Source organism: Symphalangus syndactylus, chromosome 9 (assembly GCF_028878055.3).
Source record: "Symphalangus syndactylus isolate Jambi chromosome 9, NHGRI_mSymSyn1-v2.1_pri, whole genome shotgun sequence".
In the NCBI taxonomy this organism is placed as follows: Eukaryota; Metazoa; Chordata; class Mammalia; order Primates; family Hylobatidae; genus Symphalangus; species Symphalangus syndactylus.
In genome coordinates this window covers 57379054-57405969 of record NC_072431.2, presented here as the reverse complement: position 1 = coordinate 57405969, position 26916 = coordinate 57379054, and the positions used below count along the sequence as shown (strand labels likewise).

The 26916-nt window shown below is 48.9% G+C and overlaps 1 protein-coding gene, 1 non-coding gene and 1 pseudogene across 15 annotated transcripts in view; 1 reads left to right on the top strand and 2 right to left on the bottom strand.

The window, feature by feature from the left end:
- Positions 1 to 522: 522 nt before the first annotated feature.
- TRRAP (transformation/transcription domain associated protein) overlaps positions 523 to 26916 on the bottom strand; it is a 135185-nt gene continuing 108791 nt past the window's right edge. For 5 of the 14 annotated variants that reach the window (XM_063646109.1, XM_063646110.1, XM_063646108.1 and 2 more), the window contains 12 exons: positions 24806 to 25007; positions 23157 to 23321; positions 21558 to 21648; positions 20040 to 20239; positions 18928 to 19189; positions 14735 to 14881; positions 9311 to 9536; positions 8413 to 8630; positions 5135 to 5319; positions 2492 to 2695; positions 2212 to 2406; positions 523 to 1673 (listed from right to left, as the gene is read on the bottom strand). In XM_063646109.1, the coding sequence (XP_063502179.1) occupies positions 1389 to 1673; positions 2212 to 2406; positions 2492 to 2695; positions 5135 to 5319; positions 8413 to 8630; positions 9311 to 9536; positions 14735 to 14881; positions 18928 to 19189; positions 20040 to 20239; positions 21558 to 21648; positions 23157 to 23321; positions 24806 to 25007 (2380 nt within the window). In that variant the 3' untranslated portion in view covers positions 523 to 1388. The remainder of the gene's footprint in view (positions 1674 to 2211; positions 2407 to 2491; positions 2696 to 5134; positions 5320 to 8412; positions 8631 to 9310; positions 9537 to 14734; positions 14882 to 18927; positions 19190 to 20039; positions 20240 to 21557; positions 21649 to 23156; positions 23322 to 24805; positions 25008 to 26916) is intronic. The other 9 variants (XM_055292396.2, XM_063646114.1, XM_055292397.2 and 6 more) reach the window with 3 other exon arrangements.
- LOC129490952 (U2 spliceosomal RNA) lies at positions 13599 to 13782 on the bottom strand. The gene has a single exon (XR_008660408.1). It is a non-coding gene; the product is annotated as a U2 spliceosomal RNA (small nuclear RNA).
- On the top strand, positions 13832 to 15201 carry LOC129489582 (E3 ubiquitin-protein ligase RNF14-like; annotated as a pseudogene).

The following is a 26916-nucleotide window of genomic DNA, read 5'->3' as shown; positions in this document are numbered from 1 at the left end:
ATCTTCCTCGAAGAAGATGTTTCTGACATCATGGCGTGTGCTCCTTGGGGACTGTCCCTCCCACACGAGGGCAGGCCTGGCCCACAGTACACACTGTGGATAAAGGACAATGAGGAGGTAGAGCTGGGCACAGAGTGGTTCATGCTGAGCCTCCAGGCATGCTTCAGGCACACTCCACACACGCTCCACATACACGTTACATGGCAGCAGTCCTGAAACACATGAACACACCTGAGGGCTCCGAGAGTCTGGCATGCCGACCCGCTGCTGAGACCGGACCGCCATTCCTCATTGCCTTGACTGAATATGCTCTGAGCTGGCTTCCCACGTGCCAAGTCATGGCCTCCCCTGTGATCACAGCAGCACTGTGCCTGCCCAGGCAGCGCACGCTGTCACCAAGAGGCTACGCTGAGGAGCCCACACTGTCTCTGGGGCCTCTGGTTCCCAAGGGGCTGAGGGACACTGAGAGGGAAGAAACCCCTCATGGAAACAAGCATTTTAACATAAACAAGGGACAATAAACCCTTTTATAAAATATTTATTCTAAAAAAAAATCACACTGTACAAATTTAGATAGAACATTCTCAATGCTCAGATTTATAAAAATGTGAACAGAAAGACTAAAGCTAGCAAAGGAACGTACATTTCTGTTTTGTCTTTTTAAATTAGGAAGGTAAAAGTGATTTTTTCTTCAGGTACAATGATAGTAAATGTCTAGAAGACATCCGAAGAGCCAGAAATAAAAAGCACAGGAGCCGCCTGCAGACTCTCAGAGTTCTGTCTTCACCCGCTGAATCCGAAGTGGATGCGTGTGGCGCTCCCGCAGGGTGACCTGGCCCTGTGGATCCATGCCGAACGCTCAACGAGATTCTCAAGGCTGGCTGTGTACAGCCTAAAATTTTGTGCTCAGAGAAAAACCAGCATGATGGGTTCATCATCTCCTGTTTCTCAAACAAAATGAGTTTTCTGTACACTTGTTACAAAGGTCTGTACAAAAGCACGAAGCTGCTGTGAGGTGTTATTTCCGAAAGAGTTAAAAATGGATGGTAGGGAGCTGTTCGTACAGTTCCGCCTGTACATTCACAGAGGGAGGACACCATAAAAAAAGGACTCACCCAGAAATTCCAGACTGGAGAATCCTGGCTTCTTAAAATATTATTTTGAAAGCTTGGAATAAGTTTCAGCTCTGCCATTTCCAACCGCCTCGCCCATAGTTCAGCTTCCTCTAAACTATATTCTCCCTCTCTTAACACACAAACTACCAGGAAAATAACTGCAACCCAGTGAAACTATGGGGCTTCTATGAATATAAGGAACGAGGCAGGGAGAAGTTGTAAAAGCTGCGGGCTCAGAGCCCGGGGCGCCCTTCACATTCCGGGTGGCCGTGGTCACAGCCAGGGGTGCCAGGCAGGGTCCATGCGGCACAGGTTGTCCAGGCTGTTTGCCGCGGCCACCAGGGTGTTCACCTTGCTTTCCCCGCCTTCGAACTGGGCGAGGTTGTGCAGGCGGGTCATGATGGCGGTGACGGCTTTCTGAACCAGGGATACCAGTTGCTGGCTGTCCATGTTCTCTGGCTGCCCGGCGGCTGAAAGAGGAGAGGACGTGTCCTCCTGCGTTTTTTTGTGCCAAGCAATGATCTCATCCCGGAGAACCGTTTTCAGAATGCCGTCCACCTGCGTGAGGGAGACAACGAGATGACTTGTGTTTAACCAAGAACAGCCCAGAGGGGCAGCTTCCTAACAAGGTGGGACTCAACCACAGCGGCCGCCCAGGGCCACCGAGGGCCAGTCGAATCTCAGCACCAGGCCAGGCTGTGTGCCCTCAGGACGGGCTGGGGAAGCCGCTGGGGGACAAACCCCTTCCTCCACTTGCAGCAACAGCAGCCAGATGGCCTCAGTGTTGGGCAGTGCGGACCTGGATGACAAAGGCGGCCATGCTGCAACTGAGGCCCAATCTGTTTATTTGTTTACTTGACGCCTTCCGGCGTCTGCTGAGTGTCGGGCAGGCCCTTTCCAAGCACTACAGACAAGAATGAACCAAAGAGAAAACCATCCCTTGCCCTCACAGCAAAGGACATAACACACAGGGGTGCTGGCCAGTGTGGAGAATGCAGAGCCTGTGAGGCAGATCAGCAGCTCCTGCGAGGCCGTGACGTGCGGGCTTCTGAGTGGCTCTAGCCTGCGCCTGTGATAGGACGACGCGGAGACCCACCTTAAAGTTTGGCTGGGCGAAGCACCGGGCGACCGCAATCATGGATGCTGTCAACGGGCCAGAGACCCCGATGGTGGTCAGAAACTCAGAAATGTTGGGCGTGAGTCGAAATGGGACAGGACGGTTGGCATCCAAGTCTCCAGTTGCATCATTTATGTCAAATCGAAAGTAGGCAACATTCAGTTTGCCAGTGTCCTAAATTTCAGAAGGAGACATTTTAGGAACTTCAGCAGAAAGGCGACGTCACGAGGAGAGGATCTGGCTGTTCAAACCAGCTTACCTGAGCGATCTGTAACATCTCGGGGTTGAGTCTATTTAAATGCAGGACGAATTCCGCAAAGCCTATCAGAGCCAGCTGGATGGTGAACATCTTCCGGAATGTCCAGTAGTCCGTGGCGTTGGGGAAGGTGTGCAGCGCCCACTCCTTGAGCATGCTGCGCGGCACCATGTTACTCTGAACCTCTTTGAGGATGTCGCGGAGGACCTGAAACACAGCGCTCCGTGACACTCCCATCTCATTCACTGATTTTTTTTGCAAAAGAAAAACTCTCAAATTGCAATTCCTCTTTAACTTAGCACCAAGAGTAAATTCTGGTGACAGATTTAACACACACATTGTTAGGAGACTGAATGCGAGGAGGCACAAGATGGCTGTTTCCCCTTCAGGGTTCGCCGCCGTCTGCTCTAATGCACCAATGCGGCTGGTCTGCGTCAAAGCTGCAGTTACCTGATATACGATACCTGACAAGAATGCAGGTAAATATCTGAACACTTCCACCCTTGCTGACTACAGAATATATCAGGCCAATTAACAGAACACAACAGCTGGACACCAGCAGCAACACTTCCAACCAAGACTTTATACTAATGACAAATGTTTCACAAACTGAAGGAGCTGGTCTAATCACACACACCACACGTGAGACTGAACTCTGTACTAGAGACTCATAGACTATTGCAGACATCACCAACTCAGTAAGAGTTTACTGAGTTATTCCTGTTCGACCATCTGGTACAGGGCATCTACGGGGTCTTTTCCTGGCTAAGTCCTACCCACGTGCTCCGTGAGAATGGCTGTGAGAAAGCAGGCCCTTCTGCCGGCAAGAACAAGGCAGGCCACCGGGGACCCACACAGTTTGTTTGTTTCCTCATCCGTCCAATGGGAAGAAGCACTTCTGAGACTGCAAAGGATTTCCAAAATCTGCTCCTTAAGCAGTGAGAATGCTGGCAAAACCATCAAAATCAACCTTGTCAGAACTCTAGAAATTAAAGGCTTGCAACAGTCTTGAGGAGCTTTTTTATTTATTTAAAAAAAAAAAAAAAAAAAAAAAAAAGGCTGGGCTGGGCACAATGGCTCACACCTGTAATCCCAGCACTTTGGGAGGCCGAGGTGGGTGGATCACGAAGCCAGGAGTTCGAGATCAACATGGTGAAACTCCGTCTCTCCTAAAAATACAAAAATTAGCCAGGCGTGGTGGCAGGCACCTATAATCCCAGCTACTCAGGAGGCTGAGGCAGAAGAATCGCTTGAACCCAGGAGGCGGAGGTTGCGGTGAGCCGAGATCACACCATTGCACTCCAGCCTGGGCAACAAGAGCGAAACTCCACCTAAAAAAAAAAAAAAAGAACGAAGGAGTAGAATAAATAACAACATAAACAAGAGGAGGAAGCGGCTCTGAAGCTGGATTCCTCTGTGCTGTGGGCATCTCCCTCTGCCTACAGTCCCTGGCAGCTGCTAAGCTGGAACAAACTGCCTAGTCAGTCACTCACGCTGTTTAGAAACAGGATGACTCTGAGGTCAGCACGTATTTGTCACTGGCTTCCACACTGTCGAAAGTTAATGTCGCCTTAAGAATATAATCCATTCCTCTCCTGCAAATACCTCAGAACTGCCCATCGTCCACAGAATGACCAGGCCATGGCCCATGCCACAAAAAAGCCCTGGCGTCAATTCCCAAGATAGGCCATGAACTCTGTCAACAGAGGCTGATCAGAAACAGGGATCCATGCCTCTGCCTGCACAGAGCTGGAGGCTGCACCTGATCCTGCAGCCTGGAACACCTCGGGCCCTGCCGTGCCCTGGGCCACAGAGTACGCCATGGGCTCAACCTTCCTCAACCAAACTAAGTCCTCCAGGAGCCAGGAGAACTGGAACGAGTCCCTGGGTGACTTGGGGCAAGGTCCCAGCATCCACCTCTGTGGTCTCTCCTTCTTGGCACCCAAGAAAGGACCACGGGGCACCAAGGGAGAGGCCAAAACAGCTGCCCCTGGGTGCTCCACACAATCCCCCAAAAATCTCCTCACCCAAAGCCCATACCTGCCCTGCCTCCTACCAAGGGCAAAAACGTGCAGGTGAATGAGGGGCCTCTGCATCTCCAAGGGGCTGCAGGCCAGGGCCACCCAAGACTCCTGTGGGCACCATGCTCTGGGCTCAGGCAACCAAACAGCTGGGCCCCACGCACTCCAGAGTCTGTTGCTTTTTGTATTTTAGAAAACAGCACATATGCTGCACATCGCCTAACACCCCCAGCAGCAGACCAGGTGAATGGGAACATGAAGTGGATGAATGAGACTGTAAACAGCCTCCCATCACCTCAGATCAGGTGTGGCTGCCAAGTGAGACTGCCAGAAACTTACTTTAAAATTCTAATTTCGGAGCTTCTTTGAAAGTACAGGTAGAGGACAAGGGGCCTCTCCAAGGTCGAGGACTGACCCTGTCCGGTAATAACAAACCATCCACTACAACTGTCCTCTCACCAAGGTCAATAGCTGTCTCATTTCCACCATCTCATGAGTCTAATAAAGTTACTTTAAATGACAGAGGTGGCCCCCAACAAATGCCTGCTCGTCTCCTAAGCACCCCTGTCTCCAGGCACCACCCCACACAGGAGGGCTGCAGGCGGCAGCTCGGCCCCCCTGCTACCTGGTGGCTGGCTTGGGTTCCCCGCGCCTGCACCGTAGCCAGCCGGTCGTAGTAACGGGAGATGGGGTTGTCGTGCTCGATGCCCTTCTTGGCGCAGCGCTGCTTGTAGATCTCCACAAGGGAAAGTGAAGAGGGGTTGTCCTCCACGAGGCGCATCTGCGGGGAAACGGCCACAACCCGGGGCACTGGGGAGAAGGGAAGAGAAACGGGGCAGGCTGAGGGTGACCGCGGGCCAGTGCTCAGCTCCACTGTCAGAGTGCCACTGGGGGCAGAGCTGACCCGGTTCTGTGTGCCTTGGGGGGTTGGCTGGAAGAACCCGGTGGTCATGCGCCATCCATTTACTCAACAGATGGCACGAGGTTCTGCCGGCACGAGCTGATCGTCACCCTGTATCCACAAACAGAAATGCTTTAGAAGGCAATCTTAAAAAGACATCTTGGCCGGACACACTGGCTTACATCTGTAATCCCAGCACTTTGGGAGGCCAGGGTGGGTGAATCACGAGGTCAGGAGATCGAGACCATCTTGGCCAACATGGTGAAACCTCGTCTCTACTAAAAATACAAAAATTAGCTGGGCGTGGTGGCAGGTGCCTATAATCCCAGCTACTCAGGAGGCTGAGGCAGGAGAACTGCCTGAACCAGGGAGTCAGAGGTTGCAGTGAGCCGAGATCACGCCACAGCACTCCAGCCTGGCGACAGAGTGAGACTCCATCTCAAAGGAAAAAAAAAAAAAAGACATCTTAAAAAAAAAAAAAATAAAGGATAGCCTATAGTCCCAGCTACTCGGGAGGCTGAGGTGGGAGAATTGCTTGAGCCCAGCAGTTGGAGGCTGCAGTGAGCTGTGACTGCGCCACTGCACTCCAGCCTGGATGACAGAGCAGGACCCTGTCTAAAAAATAAGAATAAACATGGCTGGCCATGGTGGCTCACGCCTGTAATCCCAGCACTTAGGGAGGCCAAGGCGGATGGATCACATGAGGTCAAGAGTTTGAGACCAGCCTGGCCAGCATGGCAAAACCCCATCTCTACTAAAAATACAAAAATTAGCCGGGCGTGGTGGTGCGCACCTGTAGTCCCAGCTACTCGGGAGTCTGAGGCAGGAGAATTGCTTGAACCAAGGAGGTGGAGGTGGTAGTGAACTGAGATTGCGCCACTGCATTCCAGCCTGAGTGACAGAGTGAGACTCTGTCTCAAAAAAAAAAAAAAAAAAAAAAAAAAAGAATAAACAGACTCTGCCAAATGTTCGCTCTTAAAGGCTTTCCTTAATCAGAGTCTATGGGAAGAGTCCGGCCTTCCTGCTCTGAGAGAGCTGCTGTCTAATGATGCAAACTTGTCTTTCAGCACCTAGGACGGCTGTGTCCCTTCTTTGGAGAAGGAGGAAAATCATCCCTCAGGTCATCTTCTGTGTTCTGTCCACATAAGGAAAGCAACCAGCAACCTGATCGTCCAGCCCCATTAATGTGTAAATCCCTGTCCACACATGGTGACCAGCGCTCTGCTCCCAATCACCATTCGGTATTGGAGATGCAGTTAATCTACGACCTGCCCGACAGGATGCTAACCTGCACCGAAACCACTGTGGTCTGAGTCAGCTAGAGGCGGCAGGAGCGCTGGGCGACCACTCCAGAGCCTGCCTCCCCAGTGACGTCACCTTGGGGAGCAGCACTGGACTTGTGTGCAGTTTCTGTTCCAAAAGTGGAATAGTACCTACCGGGTACTACAGGGTTGTTTGTGGATTAAATGGATAATACTTTATGAAGATACTAGGTTCAGGGAATATTCAGATATCTTGTTGCAATAAAGTTGGAGGGAGCTGAAAGACTTCCAGAAGATGGCAGATTAAGCCTGCCTGATGAGGGTCCCAGTGGCAGCTGTGTCCCAGCCACTGTAACCCCTGACGTGGAGTCAGGGGCACGTGAAGTGCACACAGATGATTCTGACTTCTGTGAACCAAGTGGCTGATTCTGTCTAACGTCAGTTAAGCCACAGCTGATGGCTTGCTGTCCTGGCGTCTACCCATAAAGAAATCCCCAAATGACTCCAGGACACACATCAGGACCGCCATTCCATGCTGACCAAGCGTTTGGAAGTAGAGAAATCAATAACCCACAGCTGGAATCAACACTACAGGTCATGTTATATACATGTTAAAACACACACAGCTTTCTGTGATGCATTCTGAGCTTTCTTTAGGCTTTTTAAAAAATCTTATTTTGAGATATAAAAAACTTAAGGGTCAGAGATTTCAGGTCAAAAGGGGCTGATCACAGCTTAGGTGGCAAAAGAAAGTTCCATAAAGGACTAGATAACATACATTGCAGCGGGCTCCCGACTTCAGGGATTACATGCTAAAAAGTCATCAAAGTGGCTCTCTTCTCTGGATAACATTATAAGCATCTCATCTACGTGCCCGTACAATCGGGCCACTCATGATAACTCAGTGATGAAGATTTCACTCAGAGGTTGCTTCTTATCAGCTATTTGTGTCCCCCTGGCAATTTCTGTGGCCTTAACAGGGCAGCTAGACTTTCCCGAGTCCTGCGTTTCACCCAGGAAGGAAACTCAGGGAGGGCCCAGAGTGCAGTGTGTGAAGCAGCTCGAGGCGCGCTGGAAACCTGATGCATGCTGCTGCCCCGCTGGCGCCCAGGCTCGGCTGGGCCGGTTTCGCTTCTCCTCCCGGGAGCCTGGGTTCCCGGGAGGAGAAGCAAAACCGGCAGCACGCACTGGCAGGCGCCGGCTTTCCCAACGGCCCACTCCATAGAGTGCAAAAGGCCTTAGAAGAGGGGTGTCCAATCTTTTGGCTTCCCTGGGCCACACTGGAAGAATTGTCTCGGGCCACACATAAAATACACTGACACTAGCGACAGGTGATGAGCTAAAAAAGACCAAAAAAAGCAAAAGAAATCTCATAATGTTCTAAGAAAGTTGACGAATTTGTGTCGAACCACATTCAAAGGCATCCTGGGCCACATGGAGCCCGCAGGTTGGACAAGCTCGCCTTAGAGGAAAGGTGGACACAGCTCTCATCTCTCAGTGAGAAGCCTGAAGGCCCGGAGCTGTTCCTCTTCTTGAGGCCTTCCCTGGTCAGCACAGACTAGAACATTCTCTGCTGACGCAGCTGGACCCTCAAAGGCTAACGTGAGCTGCCTGTGCACCCCACGAGGTGTGGCTCTCATCCCTACCCGTGAAGCTGCCTGTGCACCCTGCGAGGTGTGGCTCTCATCCCTACCTGTGAAGCTGCCTGTGCACCCTGCGAGGTGCGGCTCTCATCCCTACCTGTGAAAAACAAGTGCCTCTTGGTGGTCTCCTTTCTCTTCTCCAAACAAGGGTTCAGCAGACGCAGCAGCTGCAACACACGCTCCTCTCGCCGTGACTCCGTGAGGCAGGCGTCGTTCATGACGAGGTAGGGGTAGATCTTGCCGTTGTGTCCCCGGATGTACAGCCGCCGGGCTGCGGTGTTGTGCTTCTGTACAATCTCTACCCGGGGCATGAACCTGCCAGAGCGAGAAGCCATGAGGACATGCCCTGCATCTGTGCTACCAGTCCTTGTCTTGAGAAGCTAGGAATGTCCGAACTGTCACGGGAAAACGGACTGTGTAGGCCAGTGGTCGTTTATCAATTTATTTGTACCCTGCCTCACCCTGATGCGGTGGAAATGAGTCACAATATTTTCAATTCAGCAGCCCTGGACAGAAGTGAAGGAGGAGGGACAGCTGGCCAGGACAGGAGCCAGATTTGGAGGAAAGGGCAGCTAAACTCTGGACGTATGGAAAAGCAGAGCTGTGTCTGGTTCAGAAATAAAGGCGAAACACACTTTTTGTTAAGAGAAACCTCTTCAAAGCCCTTTCTGCATTTCAAATGAGATGCAGCACGCTCTAGGAAATGCTACAACTGTCTGATTCTGCCCGAATACTGTGCTTCGAGGATTTACAAAAGAGGGGGACACACACTGTTTTGTCAAGTTCTATGGTGACTCAGAAGAAGGTCTGCTGAATGCAAAACCAGACTGCACTCAGGACAGCTAACCGGCCAGTGCGGGCAGAACTTGTAAAGTGCCTGACCACTTAAATTCCAGAATCATCTTACGTTCTCCCATTCCACCCTGGAGCTCCCATGGGGCTCCATGTCCATGGACGCCGTGGGTTAGTTCCACCCCCCAGGCTGGCCCACTCACCGCGCAATCTTGATGTAATAATGCGTCGGCTTTGGCATCAGAAACTCCCCGGGAATCTCCACTTCAGCTGTCTGTGCCGAGAAATTGCTCAAGAACCGGCACTTTTCCTCTATGAGGAAGAATTTGGGGAGTTGCTTGGTCTTGGCCTCCAAGATTTTGATCCACTTTTTCAACTTAGAAATAAGATTATGAAGCTTCATGGATCCTGGAACGCTGAAATCAAAATCTTAAAAATAAAACATGATTTAAAATGTTTTTAGTCATCTGAGCCAGTTCTAATTCACTGCAAAAAAAATGCTCAAGCCCCTACCAGCTACGAATTACACGTTTTGTTTTGAGATGAAGTTTCACTCTTGTCGCCCTTGCTGGAGTGCAGTGGTGCGATCTCGGCTCACTGTAAACTCCGCCTCCTGGGTTTCAGTGATTCTCCTGCCTCAGCCTCCCAAGTAGCTGGGATTACAGGCACCCGCCACCAGGCTTGGCCAATTTTTTTTTTTTTTTTGTATTTTTAGTAGAGACAGGGTTTCACCATGTTGGCCAGGCTGGTCTTGAACTCCCGACCTCAGATGATCCGCCCACCTCAGCCTCCCAAAGTGCTGGGATTACAAGCACGAACCACTACACCCGGCCGAATTACATGTTTTATACATGGTGTGGAGCAAAACATTTTATGTCCCTTGCTCCCCAAGAGGATGACAGAACAAGAGAAGCCCCATCAGGGACCTCCCACTGCATGGAGAGGAAGAGGAAGACAGGAACCATCAGCCTGAAACCCCATCCCCAACCCCACAGGCCCTTCCGGGAACAATGCCGTTGAGGCAATGTCTACCTCAGTGTGTGAGGCTGGGGCCCTGGGAGACACAGGAGCCTGAGGGCGGCCTGTGAATCCCAACAACCAGGAGCCCGTGTCACCAGGGCCTGAAGACCAGCATCCAACGGCAACCCCGCCTCTGAGCACAAGTGTCACACGGAGCCCTAAGGTCTCGTGTCAAAGCTGATATTGTAATCAAAATGAGCCTAAGGCAACAGAAGTGACCACCCAGGACACAGATTCTAAATGAGCCATGAGAAGGAACTAATGCAGGATACCAAAATGGCAAAAGCCAAAAACATTTTTCACTGAAGCAATTCAAAAATCCCTGGTTAATATATTTCTCAGGTCACTCATATTAAAATGTCTTTCTGTAAAACGCCTCGACTTCCTCCCAGACGAGCGCCAGTGCTGGAGGGAGCCTTGTCACCCTAACTCACCAGGGCGACTGGAGGTCAGGATGAACCCAGCCGCTTCTGAAGCAAAGTGGGGGCCCTGGGGGAGCCATGAGGAGGCACCGTCCCCAGGGCCGGCATCCTGAGCCAAAATGGAACGCTGGCTGAGTCGTGGCGGGAGACATGCCAGCTTAGAGCTTGGAGCACGCTGCTGAACCTCTCAGGGCCTCACTTTTCTAACCCGTCATACAGGAATGGGAATAACTTAACACCTGCCCCGTAAGGATGAAATTAAACGAGGCAGTGCACATGAGGCACCTGGCATAACACCCAGCTATTCGAGTGGCCCAACCATCCCTGCCCACGCGTGATAACACCCAGCTATACGAGTGGCCTATTCCTGCCCACGTCTGAACTTGGCTGTCCACAAATGTCATCAGTTTCATGAAAGCCAATGTATTTTGTGTGTGTGTGTGTGCTTTTTTTCATAGCACTTGTCTGGTTTCCCTTTTATTTTAAGCTCTGTGGCACCTCCCTCCTCTGCATTCCTCACAGTGCCAGGACTCCACACAGGCAGGTGGCTGGAGAGGCCGCTGTGCACCAAGGTGAGATCCCCCAGCAGAGCTGCAAGAGACAGAGGCCACCACAAGGACGCAGGCCATCTCACTGTTCCCTCTCCACGCTGGACCAAGAAGGTGCTGCCAAGCTCATGCCTGATCTCTTTTTAACTTTTATTCTGAAATTCCTAGAGATTCACAACAGGATGCAAACAAAATATACAGGAAGTCCCATGTACTCCTAACCCTCTTCCTCCCACACCAGCGTCCTGTGCAACCCAGTGCGATGCCAACACCAAAAAGTGACATTGGCACAGTCCAAAGAGCTGAAGAGCTGATTCAGACTTCACCAGTTACGTGTGCACGTATGTGTGTGCACGTGTGTGTATGCATGCGCATACCTCTGGTCATGTCCCTGTGTGGCCTTGCAGAGCCACCAGCACAATCAGTTGCTGAGCTGCACCATCAGCACGGGATGCCCTTGGCTGCCCTTCACAACCACCCCCGCCTCTCCCCTGCATCCTGAACACCTGGCCAGCACGAATCCCTTCTCCGTCTCCACTGTGGTATTTCACAAATAAGATTCCCGCAGTACACATCCAAGTTGGCTTTTTGCACTCCGCATGATTTCCTGCAGGTTCACCCACGTTACTGTGTATCAATAATTAACTCCTCATTGCTGAGGTGTTTCTAATGTATTCAATACCTTTTGAAAGGGCATCTGCATGGTTTCCAGTTTTGAGCTATTACAAATAAAGTAACAAAGGCTCTGAATATTTGTGTACCAGTTCCCACATGAATGGAAGTCTTCGTTTCTGTAGGATAAATTGGAGTGTGCCATTTCTGAGCTTTCTTCCACCTCTTTACAGACATGTGGTTGGTAGCCCACACACGCAGCTCTGCTAGAGAATCGGACTGCATTCCATGAACGGAACACGGACAAAGAAAGAGACAGAAACAGCATCCCCTGTGTACAGGAGAGTGGAAGGTGGATGAGCTCTGGCTGTGCGTGTCTGAGACTCGCTGCACTTTGAGATGCGTCAGGAGCCTCATGCTGACTTTTTCCAGTTTTGGTTTTGTGATTTTTTATTTTTATTTTTTTTTTTTACATCGAAAGCCAGAAGATCTATCCCATTTCTGATTCTCTACTTTTTTGATTTAATAATGCGGACATTTTAAGATAAAAGCATGCTGAATACCACCATTTCTTTTAAGTAAAATATGATTTCCATAAAACTTTCATCCCAGACTCTTCCGTTCTCAGAGAAGGGTGAAAGACCACACATCACACACACTTCGCGATAAGCCTGAGATGAAAGCGCTTCATGTGAAAGACGGGGAGGACCGGGCTCGCCCTTTACTTTTCAAAGAGCACCTCCCTCAGCTGTGGGTTCACCTAAGGCAAGCCCAACCCACACATCACGAACGGGCAGCCGCGCCCCCAGACTGCCTGGAGCGACTGCAGGGCACAGCCACACTTCAGCTGGATGCAACCTCGATGCAACCCTGGTCACGGCTATGGCTGTCGAGTGTCCTTTCCGATTAAGGAGATAAAGATTTTCTTTTATGTGACTTAATATTAACTGTGTCATCTAAGACACAACGAGTCTTTAGAAGATTCTTTAAATATCACAAACGTGAACCACTTATTCTATGATTTAACCCATCATTGAAGAAAGAACGTGGTAAAGACCATTACAAAAGTGCTAAGTTGGGCACTGCAGGGCGGCTGGAAGGTATGGTAGGGACCACACTCTGGGCATGGAAGGCAGAGAAGGGGGCCGGGCCAGGACTGCCCAGTGGGATTCGGTCCCCTAAACTCGAGACAGGGTGCTCTTAGCCCTGCCTGGCCAGGACCCTTCAGGGGGCTGATGAGGAAGGAAAACGTGTGGGCCCTGCCCTTCAGGACACCCCAGGGTGGCCCATGGCTCACAGGCCCACACAGCACCCTCTGATCCCAGCGCTGGGGCACAGAGCTAGGCTGGGGCCTGCCCCACTTGTTGGTCAGTTGCCCAAGTGACGCCGGGTGGCGAGTGCCGGAGACAGCAGCAGTGGCATGCTGAACCCAGACCAGGGCTGGCCCCAAGGCTGGAGTGCGCACAGCGTGGCCTGGACGAATGAAAAGGAGTTTCCCAGGCTGGAGGGAAACACTGTGGAGGAGGGACTTCCCTCACTGGGGTAGCGGTTTCCAGTTTGCCCCACGTGGCAGAATTTCCACAGTATATGTAGTATGAGTTCCACATCCTGGCCTGTTATCTGGCTTTGGCAGTCTCATCTCCACCACCTGGAGAATAAATGAGATCTACCTGAACTCCACTCTAAACTGAAATATTGAAATGGCCGGGCAGTGGCTCACACCTGTAATCCCAGCACTTTGGGAGGTTGAAGTGGGTGGATCATTTGAGGTCAAGAGTTCAAAACCAGCCTGGCCACATAGTGAAACCCCACCTCTATTAAAAATCAAAAATTAGCCAGGTGTGGTGGCATGTGCACCTATAGTCCCAGCTACTCGGGAGGCTGAGGCAGGAGAATCGCTTGAACCTGCGAGGCAGAGGTGGCGGTGAGCCGAGATCACGCCACTGCACTCCAGCCTGGGAGACAGAGCAAAACTCCACCTTAAAATAAATAAATAAATAAACTGAAATACAGACTGCGGTGCTGATATCCTTTTTTCTACACTTGATCTTAGCCAAAAGGCCGAGAAGCGATAATGATATCCTTTTTTCTGATTGTTATTAACAATTCCTCATAAAATTAAATGTTGTCAGAAGACTGAGAAGCTCAGGAGGTAAACTGCTGGCCCTGGCAAGTATTTATGATGGAGATAAATTCGGAAAAGCAGAGAGAAATCAGGATCTATTGGGATTTGCCACAGAACTTCAAGATATTTGTGAGTGGCAATTCAGATGACTGCCCCCAGAATAGTGGCTTTGAATATACCATTTGCTTTCTCCCTCCACTTGTGCTCAACTCTGAACTGCCACCAGATTATCCATCCTCCTTCATTCACACTTAGTGGCAAATTGCTGTCACCAACTCAGCTCTCTGCTCTATGCAAGCACTTAGACAACCTATGGGAAGCACACAGTGGCAGCAGGATCCTGTCTGCCTGGATGCAGCTTCTTAAGAGCCCCTGGTGCACCCGAATATTGTCTCTCCCTCTGAGCTCAAGATGGGTTTTCAGGAAGAAGTGCCGAGAAGGACAGCTCAAGCCTCTCCCATCACAGAGCTAGATTTCGGAGGAGCTGCTGGATCTCGTGTAGACCAAGAGGAAATTGTGGATGAGAGAGCTGTGCAGGATGTGGAATCACTGTCAAGTCTGATCCAGGAAATCTTGGACTTTGATCAAGCTCAGCAGATAAAATGCTTTAATAGTAGATTGTTCCTGTATGACATCTGTTTCTGTGAGAAGCTGGGCAGTGAATGCATGTACTTCTTGGAGTGAGGCCTGTGTACTGCAAAGCCTGTCTGAAGGACTGCTTTGAAATCCAGATCAGAGATGGCCAGGTTCAATGCCTCAACTGCTCAGAACCAAAGTGCCCTACGGTGGCCACTCCTGGCCAGGTCAAAGAGCCAGTGGAAGCAGTTATCTGCCCGTCATGGCTGCCTTCTCCTCCCATCCACCTTGGAGCTGGTGGCAGATGTGGTGTGCTGCCCTCACCTGTGGGGGCCTGTAGGGCCTGGCTGTACCACGGGCATCTGCTCCAGCTGCAACTTTGCCTTCTGTACCTTGTGCAGACTGACCTACCATGAGGCCTCTCCATGTAAGGTGATCCCAGAGAAATTAACAGACTTACAAAACGAATACCTGCAAGCAGATGAGGCCAAGACAAGATTTCTGGAACAGAGGTAAGGTAAGAGGGTGATTCAGAAGGCACTGGAAGAGATGGAAAGTAAGGAGTAGCTAGAAGAGAACTCGAAGAGATGCCCATGCTGTGGAATTCACATAGAGAAGTGAGGTGGATGCCATGTACTGGCTGCAGGCACTATTTCTACTGGGTTGGCATGGGTTCTCTCTCTAGCAACCCCTTACAAACATTTCGCCAACCCTACTTCACTGTGTTGTAACCGGCTGTTTCATGCTTGGATGTGAATGTAGACATTTGGGAAGATGAGATTGAAGACTAGTTAACTACTGTTTGAGCTACGGAAGTGGATTGGTTTTCCCTAATCTTTTGTCAAGTACACAAAGTAACCTTGCAGGATACTTACGGTACTATTCATTCACTCTTCCTGTGTAGAAGAGATGGAAGAACATGGCTTATATTTTCATCTGGTGAAGGTGCATTCATACATTTTTTTTAAATGTAAGTTGAGAAAAAAATTCTAAGCCAAAGGTTCAGAAAATGAAACTACAGAATATTAAATATTATAATGTGCCCAAAGGTCTGAGAAGTTAAAAATTAAATATTTATTTTCTTCCCCAAGCTTTAGGTAAGGAGAAGAGGGGTCAAGAGTTAAACTTAGAGCCCTTTTGTCTCCCGGAAGCACCCCTGTAAAGACACTGTGTTGGAGCTCCCTCAGTACTTCTCCCTACAACTGGGGTGGGTAGAAAAGCCTTATGGAAATTATACTGAGATCCTGATGTACTTCATGTTACTTCACATTCCTTCCAGCCTAGGTTTCTGCCAAGTCAGTCCTCTTTGGAGGGAGCTGTTTACTCTGTAACCGACTGGATGGTCCAGTGTCATTTCGATCTACTGCTTTTCAGAATAGAAACTTATAATAATTAAAAAAAAATTTAATACCACAAACTCTGTGGGTCACTTGACACTTATTAGTGGTGTATGTGGTCCACTGGTTTCAGGCCAAATCTAGAATTTAGTGATACCGACTCAGGAAGAATTTAAGTTCGATTCAATTTTCCTGGGCAGTAGAGCCTAGACTTAAGGTGACTTGTCTTTGCTACGTTTGTTCCACATTCTCTTTCTTTACCTTCTGCGTGTGGGGACAATTTTAATATTAATTCCAGCAACACATGATTTTATTTCCTCTGCTGGACTAGGAGAAAGCCTAATATATTTCCAAGCTGAATGTTCCTGAATTATCTGCATTTTGAGCCTGTCTATACCACTGTAGTTCCACTCTTAACTTTCTGAATTCTTTTTAAAGATCTTCTCTAACAAGCTATGGGAATTTGGCTTCCTATTTTTTTTTTCTTTTTTTTTTTTGCAACAGCAGTGTTTTGGGTGATAATTTTGGACTGATACCTACTCCTTTTTCTGGATTTTGTTGCCTTTTTGAAAAACTGTCTTTCCTTATAGTTAGGTGAGTGGCTTGGTAGTAAAGTTAGATTTTTTGGAAAATGGGACAGAAAAACTGAACTGCAGATTGAGAACATATTCTTTTTTGAGACAGAGTCTCACTCTGTTGCCCAGGCTGGAGTGCAGTGGCGCGATTTTGGCTCACTGCAACCTCCGTCTCCCAGGTTGAAGCGATCCTCCCACCTAAGCCTCCTGAGTAGCTGGGATTCCAGGTGTGCGCCACCATGACAGGCTAATTTTTGTATTTTTAGTAGAGATGGGGTTTCGCCATGTTGCTCAGGCTGGTCTCGAACTCCTGATCTCAAGTGACCCACCCACCTCGGCCTCTGAAAGTGCTGGGATTATAGACATGAGCCACCGTGCCCACCAAGAACATGCTCTTTTTTTGTACTTTGTCATTGAAAATTGAGGAATCATTTTTAACTGTTTTAGGTGTCTGTCCAAAGAGTCAGCAAAGACTATTGTTTCTGGATTGTCAAAGAGGATGCTTAATCTTAAAAATAAAATTTAAAATCATCTTATAATTAGAACAGAGTTGCTGCTATTTATTCTGTCACCAAGGCAACTATTCACATTTTTAAACTGTTTGGCATATAACATATTATTAAGAGGAAAAAGGTCACAGAATAGCATCTCTTCTTTTTACCTGGGCTAGTGACAGAGCTTAGGTTTGAAGGCCCATATTTTGTTTTAACCAGATAGTTTCATGCACTTCCATTCAGGACATTTTGTATAAAAATTGAAGTTAATTTAAAGAATAAGCTGAAGAAATGAAAATTAAAATGACTTGTTCTACAATTTTAAAAATGCAGTAATTAAGCTTTTAAATGTGAATGATTCAATGTTTCTTTCATCTCTGGGAAACTGTACCAGACAAATCTTGTTTTCACACAACAATCACTCATGTGCTGACACTCGAGAGATGAAGGCTTGGGGAAGTTATTCAGGCAGCTGAAGCCACATCCTGGGACCAGGAGCTCTCAGTGAGAGCCTGGCAAGAGAGCCCACCACGCGCTTCTCTGCTGGAGCGCCTGCAGGTCAGTGGGATGGAGGCTGAATGAGGAGTAAAAAAGCAACGTGTTCCAGACAGCACGAGAAGCAGCTATGCCTGTGCGCACAGCGGTGGACGTGAGTGTGTACAATGGGATGCAGGTGCGCAGATGTGATGTGGGTGTGTAGATGGGACACAGTGAGTACGCAGGGACATGCGTGTGTAAATGGGATGTGGGTGTGTACGATGAGACAAGGGTAAGCAGATGGGACACGGGTGTGTAGATGGGACATGGGGGTGATGGGATGCAGGTGATAGGATACGGGTGAGTGGATGGGATGCATGGACGGGACGTGGGTGCATAGATGGGATGTGTGTGTATGATGGAACGGGGGTACATGGATGGGACAAGGTGCAAGGATGGAACAGGGGTGTGTAGATGGTTGGGGGGGATACTGTAGGGGGAGGATCCCTATTTGACAGAGGAAGAAACCTGGGCTGAAGGAAATTGGACTCCTTTGCCTCACATCACAACATAAGAGGCAGAGCCAGGAGTTAAGCTGTGAGTCTAGGAAAACGCATTAACCTGAACTACAAACAAGCATTGAAAATACATCTCCCTACACGATGCCCAGAATCCACAGTGAGCTTGCACTTAGCTCGTCACTGCAGGCCCTGCCCCTATAAATCCTACTGGCTCACCCAGCGCCATCTCCCACTGGCTCACCCAGACCCAGTCTTCCATGGGCCCACCGGACCCTGTCTCTCACCGGCCTGCCAGACGCTGTCTCCTACTGGCTCACTAACACCGTCTCCCACCATCCCACCTGGTGCCGTCTCCTACCGGCTCACCCGACCCCATCTCCCACCGGCTCACCTGACCCCGTCTCCCACCAGCTCACCCGACCCTGTCTCCCACTGGCTCACCCGACCCCATCTCCCACAGGCTCACCCGGCACCGTCTCCCACCAGCTCACCCGACCCCGTCTCCCACCAGCTCACCCGACCCCATCTCCCACAGGCTCACCCGGCACCGTCTCCCACCAGCTCACCCGACCCCGTCTCCCACCAGCTCACCCGACCCCATCTCCCACAGGCTCACCCGGCACCGTCTCCCACCAGCTCACCCGACCCCGTCTCCCACCAGCTCACCCGACCCCATCTCCCACTGGCTCACCCAACCCCATCTCCCACTGGCTCACCCGACCCCATTTCCCACAGGCTCACCAGGACTCTGTCTCTTACTGGCTCACACTAACACTGTCTCCCACCACCCCACCCTACACTGTTTCCCACCAAAACCAAGTGAAGGAAGGGTCTCAGGAAGGCAGGAGGGCAGGAGGGCAGTGTGGCCTGAAACCATGCATTTTCTACCCCATCTTGGATCCTGGCAGCTCCTGCTCCAAACCTTGACCTCTCGCTGGAAGAGAAACATGTGGTCTCAGCTATGCACTCTGAAGTCTGCACTGTAAACAGTGTAACCAGTGTGCCCCGTGCAGTGATCAGAAAACCAACGATCCAATCAGCTTCGACACTAAAGCCGGAGGGAATCAGCGTGCCCAATTCTCCCTACAGAAGGGAAGGAAAATGGGGACTCACCCGTCGTGAACTGGCCTTTCAGCTTCTGAAAGACAGGGTCTTGTGCAGTGGCCTGCGCCCGCCGGGCCAGAGACTCAGAGGCTGCGCTGGAGAACATGGTCGAGACGTTGGACACATTCTCCAGGCCCACCCCAAACGTGCTCACCAACTTCTTCACAAAATTGAGAGTGTGGGGGGTGATTTTAGCATCGGACACCGCTCCACTTTTCTCAAACGCCACGGAGTAACATTTCGCCAGGCCCTGTTGGAGCTGCCTGAGAACCTGGTAGAAAAGAGCCAGAGACAACTGACAAACACAGCCCTCCACTCCAGAACCAGCAGCCAAAAGCGCCTGTTGAGTGTGGCTCTCCCAGCCCAGGGTCATCTCTGCACCCCCCGACAGGACCCACACACAGCAGGCATGAAATCAGCGTGTGCAAGAAACGGGACGCCTGTGCATGCCACATGGGAGCAGGCACTTTTGACCTTGGGGAGTAAGGGCCCTGAACATTCAAAAAGCAAAAACAGAAAAGCCCCACTTTTTTGGATTCATACACCCGTCTGCGATTAGCCACAAAACCCCTGCATTTTCAGGCAGCGGTACTATTCCCACTGCGTGTCTGCGTGCACCGTGCACACACGAGACTTCACAGCAGTAAGGAGCTGGCCTTGGGGCTCAACCAGGTAAGCATCTGGGCAGTGAGGCGTGGACTATTTTGTCATCAGCTTAAGCCAATGTTATTAAGGAAGTGGTCTGACTGCTGAAAAGACCCCACATCCCTACAATTTCCCATCTATGGAAATTATAACCCTGTTACTCATGCCACTGCTCCTGCTCACACCTGGTTAACAGTGGCACTCAGGTCACTGAGCTCAGGGACGTGAGCACGGCCAGCATTTTAACAGCAAGAAGCAGCTTCCTCAATTCCACCCTCTTTTATGTCTTCTGCTGCGAATCTTTAAGGCTGTACTAGTGTGCAGAGATAGCTATTTGCCTGGTCCATGGTTAAGTTCAACAACAAATATATAAAATGACCAGCAACTAAAGCACAAGGGAAAAGAGCCACAGAAGCATACAGAACGCCACGTCCCCTCTACAAGGAGCCACCATGTGCAAGATCAGAGCCAAATACCTCTTCATGCCAATTTTCTCTGAACCAGACCATCTGATCGACGATGCCTTCCAGGGAAGACAGAAGGGTGGGGTGGAGCTCTCGCTGCATGTGCATGATTCGGCTGCAGCGCCACATGGGTGCTGTTGCTCTTATGGGCCCTGGATCTGATGCAGAATGGGACTGGTTACCCACTGAACTTGGCTGCTGCTGTCCAGAATCTGAGAGCAACACACACAACGCCAGTGTCAGCGCAAAACCGACAGACGCCAGGGCTCGGAGCGCTGCAGGACCCATGGGCCAAAGGAGCGCTGGTTCCTGCCGGCGTGTGAATCCTCACAAGACCGCTTCCCCAGGGACCGCATGGGAGAAGGCCCTGGTTCTAGGCGCAGGTGCGCTGAGGGACGCGGGGAGGGACAGCGCAGTTGTCTACAATGCGGCTTCAATCCACTCCATTAAATAAACCTGTGTATGTGTTTTAGGAGGATGCAGATGTGACAACACGCCGCCTGGTGAGTCCAGGTGAGGGCGCACAAGGGTTCCCTGAGCATTCCTTTTAACGTTTCTGTTATGTCTGATCATCCTAAACATAAAAGTTTGGAAAAACATCTCACAATATGTTACACGTTCCTTGCTACTATAAACTCAGAGAATCTAAAAGCAGTTAATAGGAAACTGGTTTGGAAAGCCAAGCCAATTGCAAAATACTGCTTTTGAAAAATACGGTCATTTTTCCCTGTGAGATACACTGCAGAGCCCTTAATGACCATATTTTTCTGAATTTACCTCTCAACACTTAGTCTTAAAACTAAAAAACCTTAATTTTCAAATGACCAAGACATGAAGCCACCTAGGGAGACCGACTCTCCAGAGGTCAGAGCTGAAATGTGCCATGCAGCCCTCATCCACCGCCTCTCACCAACCACGCACGGTCCCCGGCCCTTAGGAGACTCAGCATTGAAAACAAGGGGCAGTAAACAGTCCTCTCATTATTTAAAGCACCGTGCCTAGTGGGTAACTGAAGCCATCAAATCAGTTGTTGCTTTGCATACAAGGGCTATTCAATATAGATTAAAAGTCTTCACTGTGAGTGAAATTTCACCAACATCTGGTAAGGCTGACTTCAATGCTGATTCTTCTCACAGCTGAAGATACTCCTCATAACTTACACACACACACACACGCACACACACACACACACACGGCACCTGGCATCTGTGCTGTGTATTGGGATGCACTTACTACTAAGGAGGAAGGTAAACTTCACAATTTTCTGAAGCTGAAAATTTCACATATTTTCTCTACCTACAGATCAAATCACTTGGATAAATGAACGCCTATTACATCCTGGCAAAAGAGAGACTATACTCAGATCAGGCTTTGCTTCCTGCCCTATGGTGCTGCCCACTGAGGAGAGATTGGCCATGGCTAGGAGTGAGCTGCAGGGCAGGGGGTGGCTGCAGTGGTCTGTCTGGATGTGGGGCACCCCCTGGAACGAGCCCTTCCTGGCCTGGCCTGCCGGCCCCATCCGAGACGTACCGCTCTTGTAGCGTTCCCGCTGTTCTATTTTCAGGGTCAGGTACAGGGTCCGGATGGGAAAGTAGACCGCTTGGGGATATACGCGTCCAACCTGCTCAGAGACAAGACGTTATAAACAGCGCTGCTCTCTGCTGAGCTCTGGATAAAGATAATTTGTACTGAAAATAACCAATGTCAAGTCAGAAACAGGTGTCTGATCTGCCTTTGGACCAAGGAAGCAAATACTGCAGCACTGACCTGACGCACAAGGCCAGGTTCAACAGCAGGCAAAATATTTAATTCACTTTAAAAGAGCCAAGACACATCAACACATGCATTTCATCAACTCCACCCAGGAACTATGAGTGACAGGGAAACCACGCTTTCCTTCCAGGCAGTAAATCTGAGGAAGGCAAAACACACGTGTCCCCAGATCTCACTGAAGCAAATAAAAAAAACATATAAATACCAGCTAATCTGTCAGGCACAATTCACTGTGGATTGTGAACTAATTCCATTATCAAATAACTTTATTCTGCCTAACTGCAGCTGGGAGGAGATGGAAGGATGTCCGTTTCAGTTAAGAAACTCCCATTTTATTGAACTGGAGTTCTGTGGCTGACAGGATAGTACCACGTCACTTGAATCTTTCAGAATGTGCCCATGAAAAGGAAGAAAGGAATAACATCTAAGCCGTCACAGGCAGAGGCAGCTGCTCTTGAACCTGAGATGTTCCAGAAGTGATGAGACCAAGTAGGCGGATCTGCATCCTGAGGATTAGCGCTACACAGAACGCCGGGACTCAAAATCACAGCTGCCTCCTCAAGGAAAACCAGGGCATTGCTCAGGGCCCACATAGCACAGGTGCTGCGCACAGGAAGGAGCCAGAGGAATGGGTGGGCGGAGCGCGCGGGCCCAGCAACTTCCTGAAGACTTTCATGGACTCCTGCAGCGCTTCATGATTTTACAAAAGCAACCACGAAGGCGCTGTGTCCCAAACCTCACTGTAGCCATGCTTTGCCGTTTCTGGTCCTTCCTCTATGCCTGGGTCTTTTCATGGGAGAGGGACATCCTGGAATCATTCTCAAGAGATGGTTACGAGAGCCTTTCCATAGGGCCCTGGGCTGTCCGCTTCCCCGGCCCTGCCCCACTGCCCTCGAGTTCCTTATGATGCAGCTCAATTGTCAAAAGGGTGACAGCCACAATCGGTCAAGTTTTAGTTTAAGGGTAGCTCCGAAGAGCTCCCAGCATATGACAAAAAATCAGAGGAAAACTACCAATCAGATTCAGGGATCACTGTCATTCTCAGGGTACCGACTGGCAATTGTACATTTTACTACAAGTTTATTTTACTTGCCTTTTATATGGGAAAATGTTTAAGAAATTAGAATTTTAACACTGAACTACTTCATTAGCTATTTCATTTCAACTCTGATATATTCTTTAATAACTTTTAATTATGCTTTATATTAAGTAATATCTAGATGATTATATCTTCCCATCTCTTTAACTTATTTTTAATACTTTGAGCACTCAAATTTACTTTCTGGGAAAAAAAAGAACGCAAAATGAAGACACAATGTTTTGTGCACGTGAACAAGGCCACCCTGCTCTTCCCACCTGGCTAATGAGGTTCAAGAGCAGCTTTCCCTCCGAGCCAACCAGGCAGGTGAGCAGCTGTGGGATCCAGGCCAGCCACTGGATAGGTGGCACACCAATGCAATACTTGTCGACGGCATCTGCCAAAGTGTTTTTGTCATCATCAAAACTCAAAAGCCACAGCACCTGAGACAGAAGGAGAAATTCTAGAGCTGAATGACAATTCTGAAGCCCTCAAGCAAGAGACTTTTTCCCCAACATTACAACACTGTATAGAGTGGCTTTACTGGCCACGTAAAAAAATATCTATAAGGAGGCCAACATTATTGCTAAACTTAATGTAAATCTTACAGTATATATAACCTAAAATTTAAATATAGATTTTCTCTTTAGACTTTTTGTGTTTTGTTTTTGAGACAGTCTTGCTTTGTCACCCAGGACTGGAGTGCCGTGGTGCGATTTTGGCTCACTGCAACCTCCACCTCCCGGGTTCAAGCAATTCTCCTGCCTCAGCCTCCCCAGTAGCTGGGACTACAGGTGCACGCCACCACGCCTGGCTAATTTTTGTATTGTTAGTAGAGATGGGGTTTCACCATGTTGGCTAGGCTGGTCTTGAACTCCTGACAAGTGATCCACCCACCTCGGCGTCCCAAAGTGCTGGGATTACAAGCGTGAGCCACCGTGCCCGGCCTTTTGATTTAGTTTTAATGACAATTACTCGCTGATCTAATCCACTGGCTAGCAGTGACCAGTGACCGACCGCAAGACAGCAACAAGAAGATGCTTGGGGCCTGCCCACCCGTTAACTTACACTAATGATCTCATCCAAACAAAATGAACTTTTGCTAAAACTCTCAGATGCTCGTCACCCTGGCATCAGGTAGGCCACAGGCTGGCAGCCAGCTGTCCATGATGACTGAAACAATTACATCTGGGTGTAAGCAACCTGGAGCCAGGCACTGAGGCAGTGCATGTAGCCGTATCTGTAGTCGGCTTTAGCTGCCACGTGCTGGTGTACATTCCAAATTTTTACGTTAAATCAAGGAATTCTAAAAAATCCAAACCTTTAATGGACAAAATAGGAAAGGGAACAATTTATTCTTGGGTTTCCTGCTGGAATTAATTCTGGGTTTTATTTGTCTGCTTCTTGGGGGAAGACAGGAAGCCACACAAAGGAGGAACCCGAATGTCAAGTGCACATCCTTCAGTGAGCACGTGGGTGACACCCACCCTGAGCTCAGGGCTGCCGGGGGGCACTGTGCAGAGAGAAACCCACAACCACCCCAGCACGCCAGCTCTGTGGCTGTGCTGACAGCAGCCCTGCAGGGGAGGGATGACAACCTAACGGGCATCCAGGAGGGAAGTTCTAGCTCCACATCCCCTCCTCAGCCCTCTGTTCGGTGTGAGCTCCCACAGGCAGTGCTAGACTCGGGCTCTAGGCGAGGCGTTGCCACTTGGAAGTTCTGGGGTCCTAAGAGTGTCCAGGCCTCAGTTTTCTCAGCTTTAAAATGGAACTGTGAAAGATGCTTTGAAGAGTGATGAGGATTAAGAGTTAAGGCATGAAATCATGCCTCACACCCAGCATGGATGAGTAAACTGTAGCTAAATTTCTGTCCAAATCTGAAGGCGACTGATGGCCTCTGGTCAAAGCTCGTTTTTCTCGGTCTCACCTTGGCTAAGTATTTCCTCGATTTGCTTTCGTTCTGATGCCGGCAGGCGTGCAGGTAGCAGGTGATGGCAGACACGCCCAGGTGCAGCTGCCGCTCCTTCACAAAGATGTTCTCCAGGTAGTCGCCCCACATGGCCCAGGCTTTCACCAGCACATCGTGCATCTGCACAGCTGCAGAGAAGGCTTTGTTTGCCTCCTCGGACCTGTGAGGAGACAGAAAACGAAAACGTGTATGGTTTTCAATTGAAGCGAGCTTCATGTAACCTGAAATTAACCATTATAAAATGAACACTGCAGGGCATCTGGTTCATTCACAATGTTGTGCAACCGCCCCATAAGCAGTCGCTCTGAACCCCTCCCACCTCCAGCCCCTGGGAACCTGCAGTCTGCCTTCGGTTTCTGTGGATTGACCGGTTCTGTACATTTCATATAAATTGAATCATACATCATGTGATCTTTTGAATCTGGCTTCTTTCACCTAGCACGTTTTCGAGGTTTATCCATGTTGAAGCCTGTGTCGGTACTTCATTCTCTTTAACAAGTGAATAACATTCCATTGCACATATAGAACATAAACATTTTGTTTATCTGTTCATTTGTGTTGTTTCTACATCTTGGTTATTGCAGATAGTTCTGCTACAAACATTCCCAAACAGGTATCTGTTTGTTTCAACACTTCTGGGTGTACACTAGGGAGTGGAAATGCTGGTCATGTGGGAACTCTATGCTTACTTTTTGTGGAACCGTCAAACTGTTTCCATGGCAGTTACACCATTTCACTATTACACCAGCAATGTACCAGACACAGCAAGGGAACTTCAGACCCATGTGCTTTATGATATAGATGCAAACGTCCTCGACAAAAATGAGCAACCCAACTCCGGCAGCGGATTAAAAAGATTATCCATCGTGACCACGTGGGATTTATCCCAGCAATAGGGGTGGTTCACCATAGAAAACAAAAAAGTCAATATAAATAAAACCAATCAATGTGATATACCACATTAAAAGAATGAAGGAAAAAAACCACAATCATCTCAGAGGACACAGAAAAAGCCATTTGAAAAAAATCCAACAACCTCTCATGATAAAAATACCCAGCAAACTTAGAACAGAAGGGAAGTTCCTCAAGCTTATAAAAGACATCTACAGAACACCCACAGCTAACATCATACTCAAGGCTGCAAGACTGAATGGCTTTCCCCAAGACCAAGAAAAAGACAAGGATCTCGTCTCTTTAATTCAGCACTGTACTTGAGGTTCTAGTCAGGGCAATTGGGAAGAAAAAGAAATAAAAGGCATCCTTATTGGAAGAGAAGATGTAAGTCCATCTCTACCTGCAGTTGACATGATCTTATACACGGAAAAGAAGAATCCCCAAAAAGCTATTAGAGCAAATACACTCAGCAAGGTTGAGAAATCTAAGATTGATATACAAAACCCTGGTATTTCCAAATGTTAGCAATGAGCAATGTGAAAATGAAGAAAACAGCTCCATTCATGTGACAATATTGCGGAATAAATTTAACATAAGTGCAAGACTTGTACACTAAAAACTATAAAACATTGTTGAATTAAACTAAAGAAGACCTAAATTAGTGGAAAGACATCGCATGTTCACAAACTAGAAAACCTGCTTAAGATGGCAAAATGCTCACAAACTGATCTACAGATTCAATGCAATCTCTATGGTAATTTCAACTGTTTTGGCAGAAATACATGAAAATAACCTAAAATTCATATGGAAATATAAGAGACTTTACATAGCAGATCAATGGAATAGAAGTGAGAGTCCAGAAATAAGCCCACAAAAAATGGTCAACTGATTTTTGTTTTTTGGGTTTTGGAAATGGGCGTCTCCACTATATTGTCCAGGTTGGTCTCAAACTCCTGGGCTCAAGTGATCCTCCCACCTCAGCCTCCCAAAGTGCTAGGATTACAGTTGTGAGCCACTGGGCCTGGCCTCAACTGATTTTTGATGAGGGTGTCAAGACCATTCAATGGAGAAAGACTAGACTTTTCAGCAAATGGTGCTGGGACAACCGTATATCCACATGCAGCACAATAAATATAGACCCCTACCTCACACCACATAAAAAAATTATTCAAAAT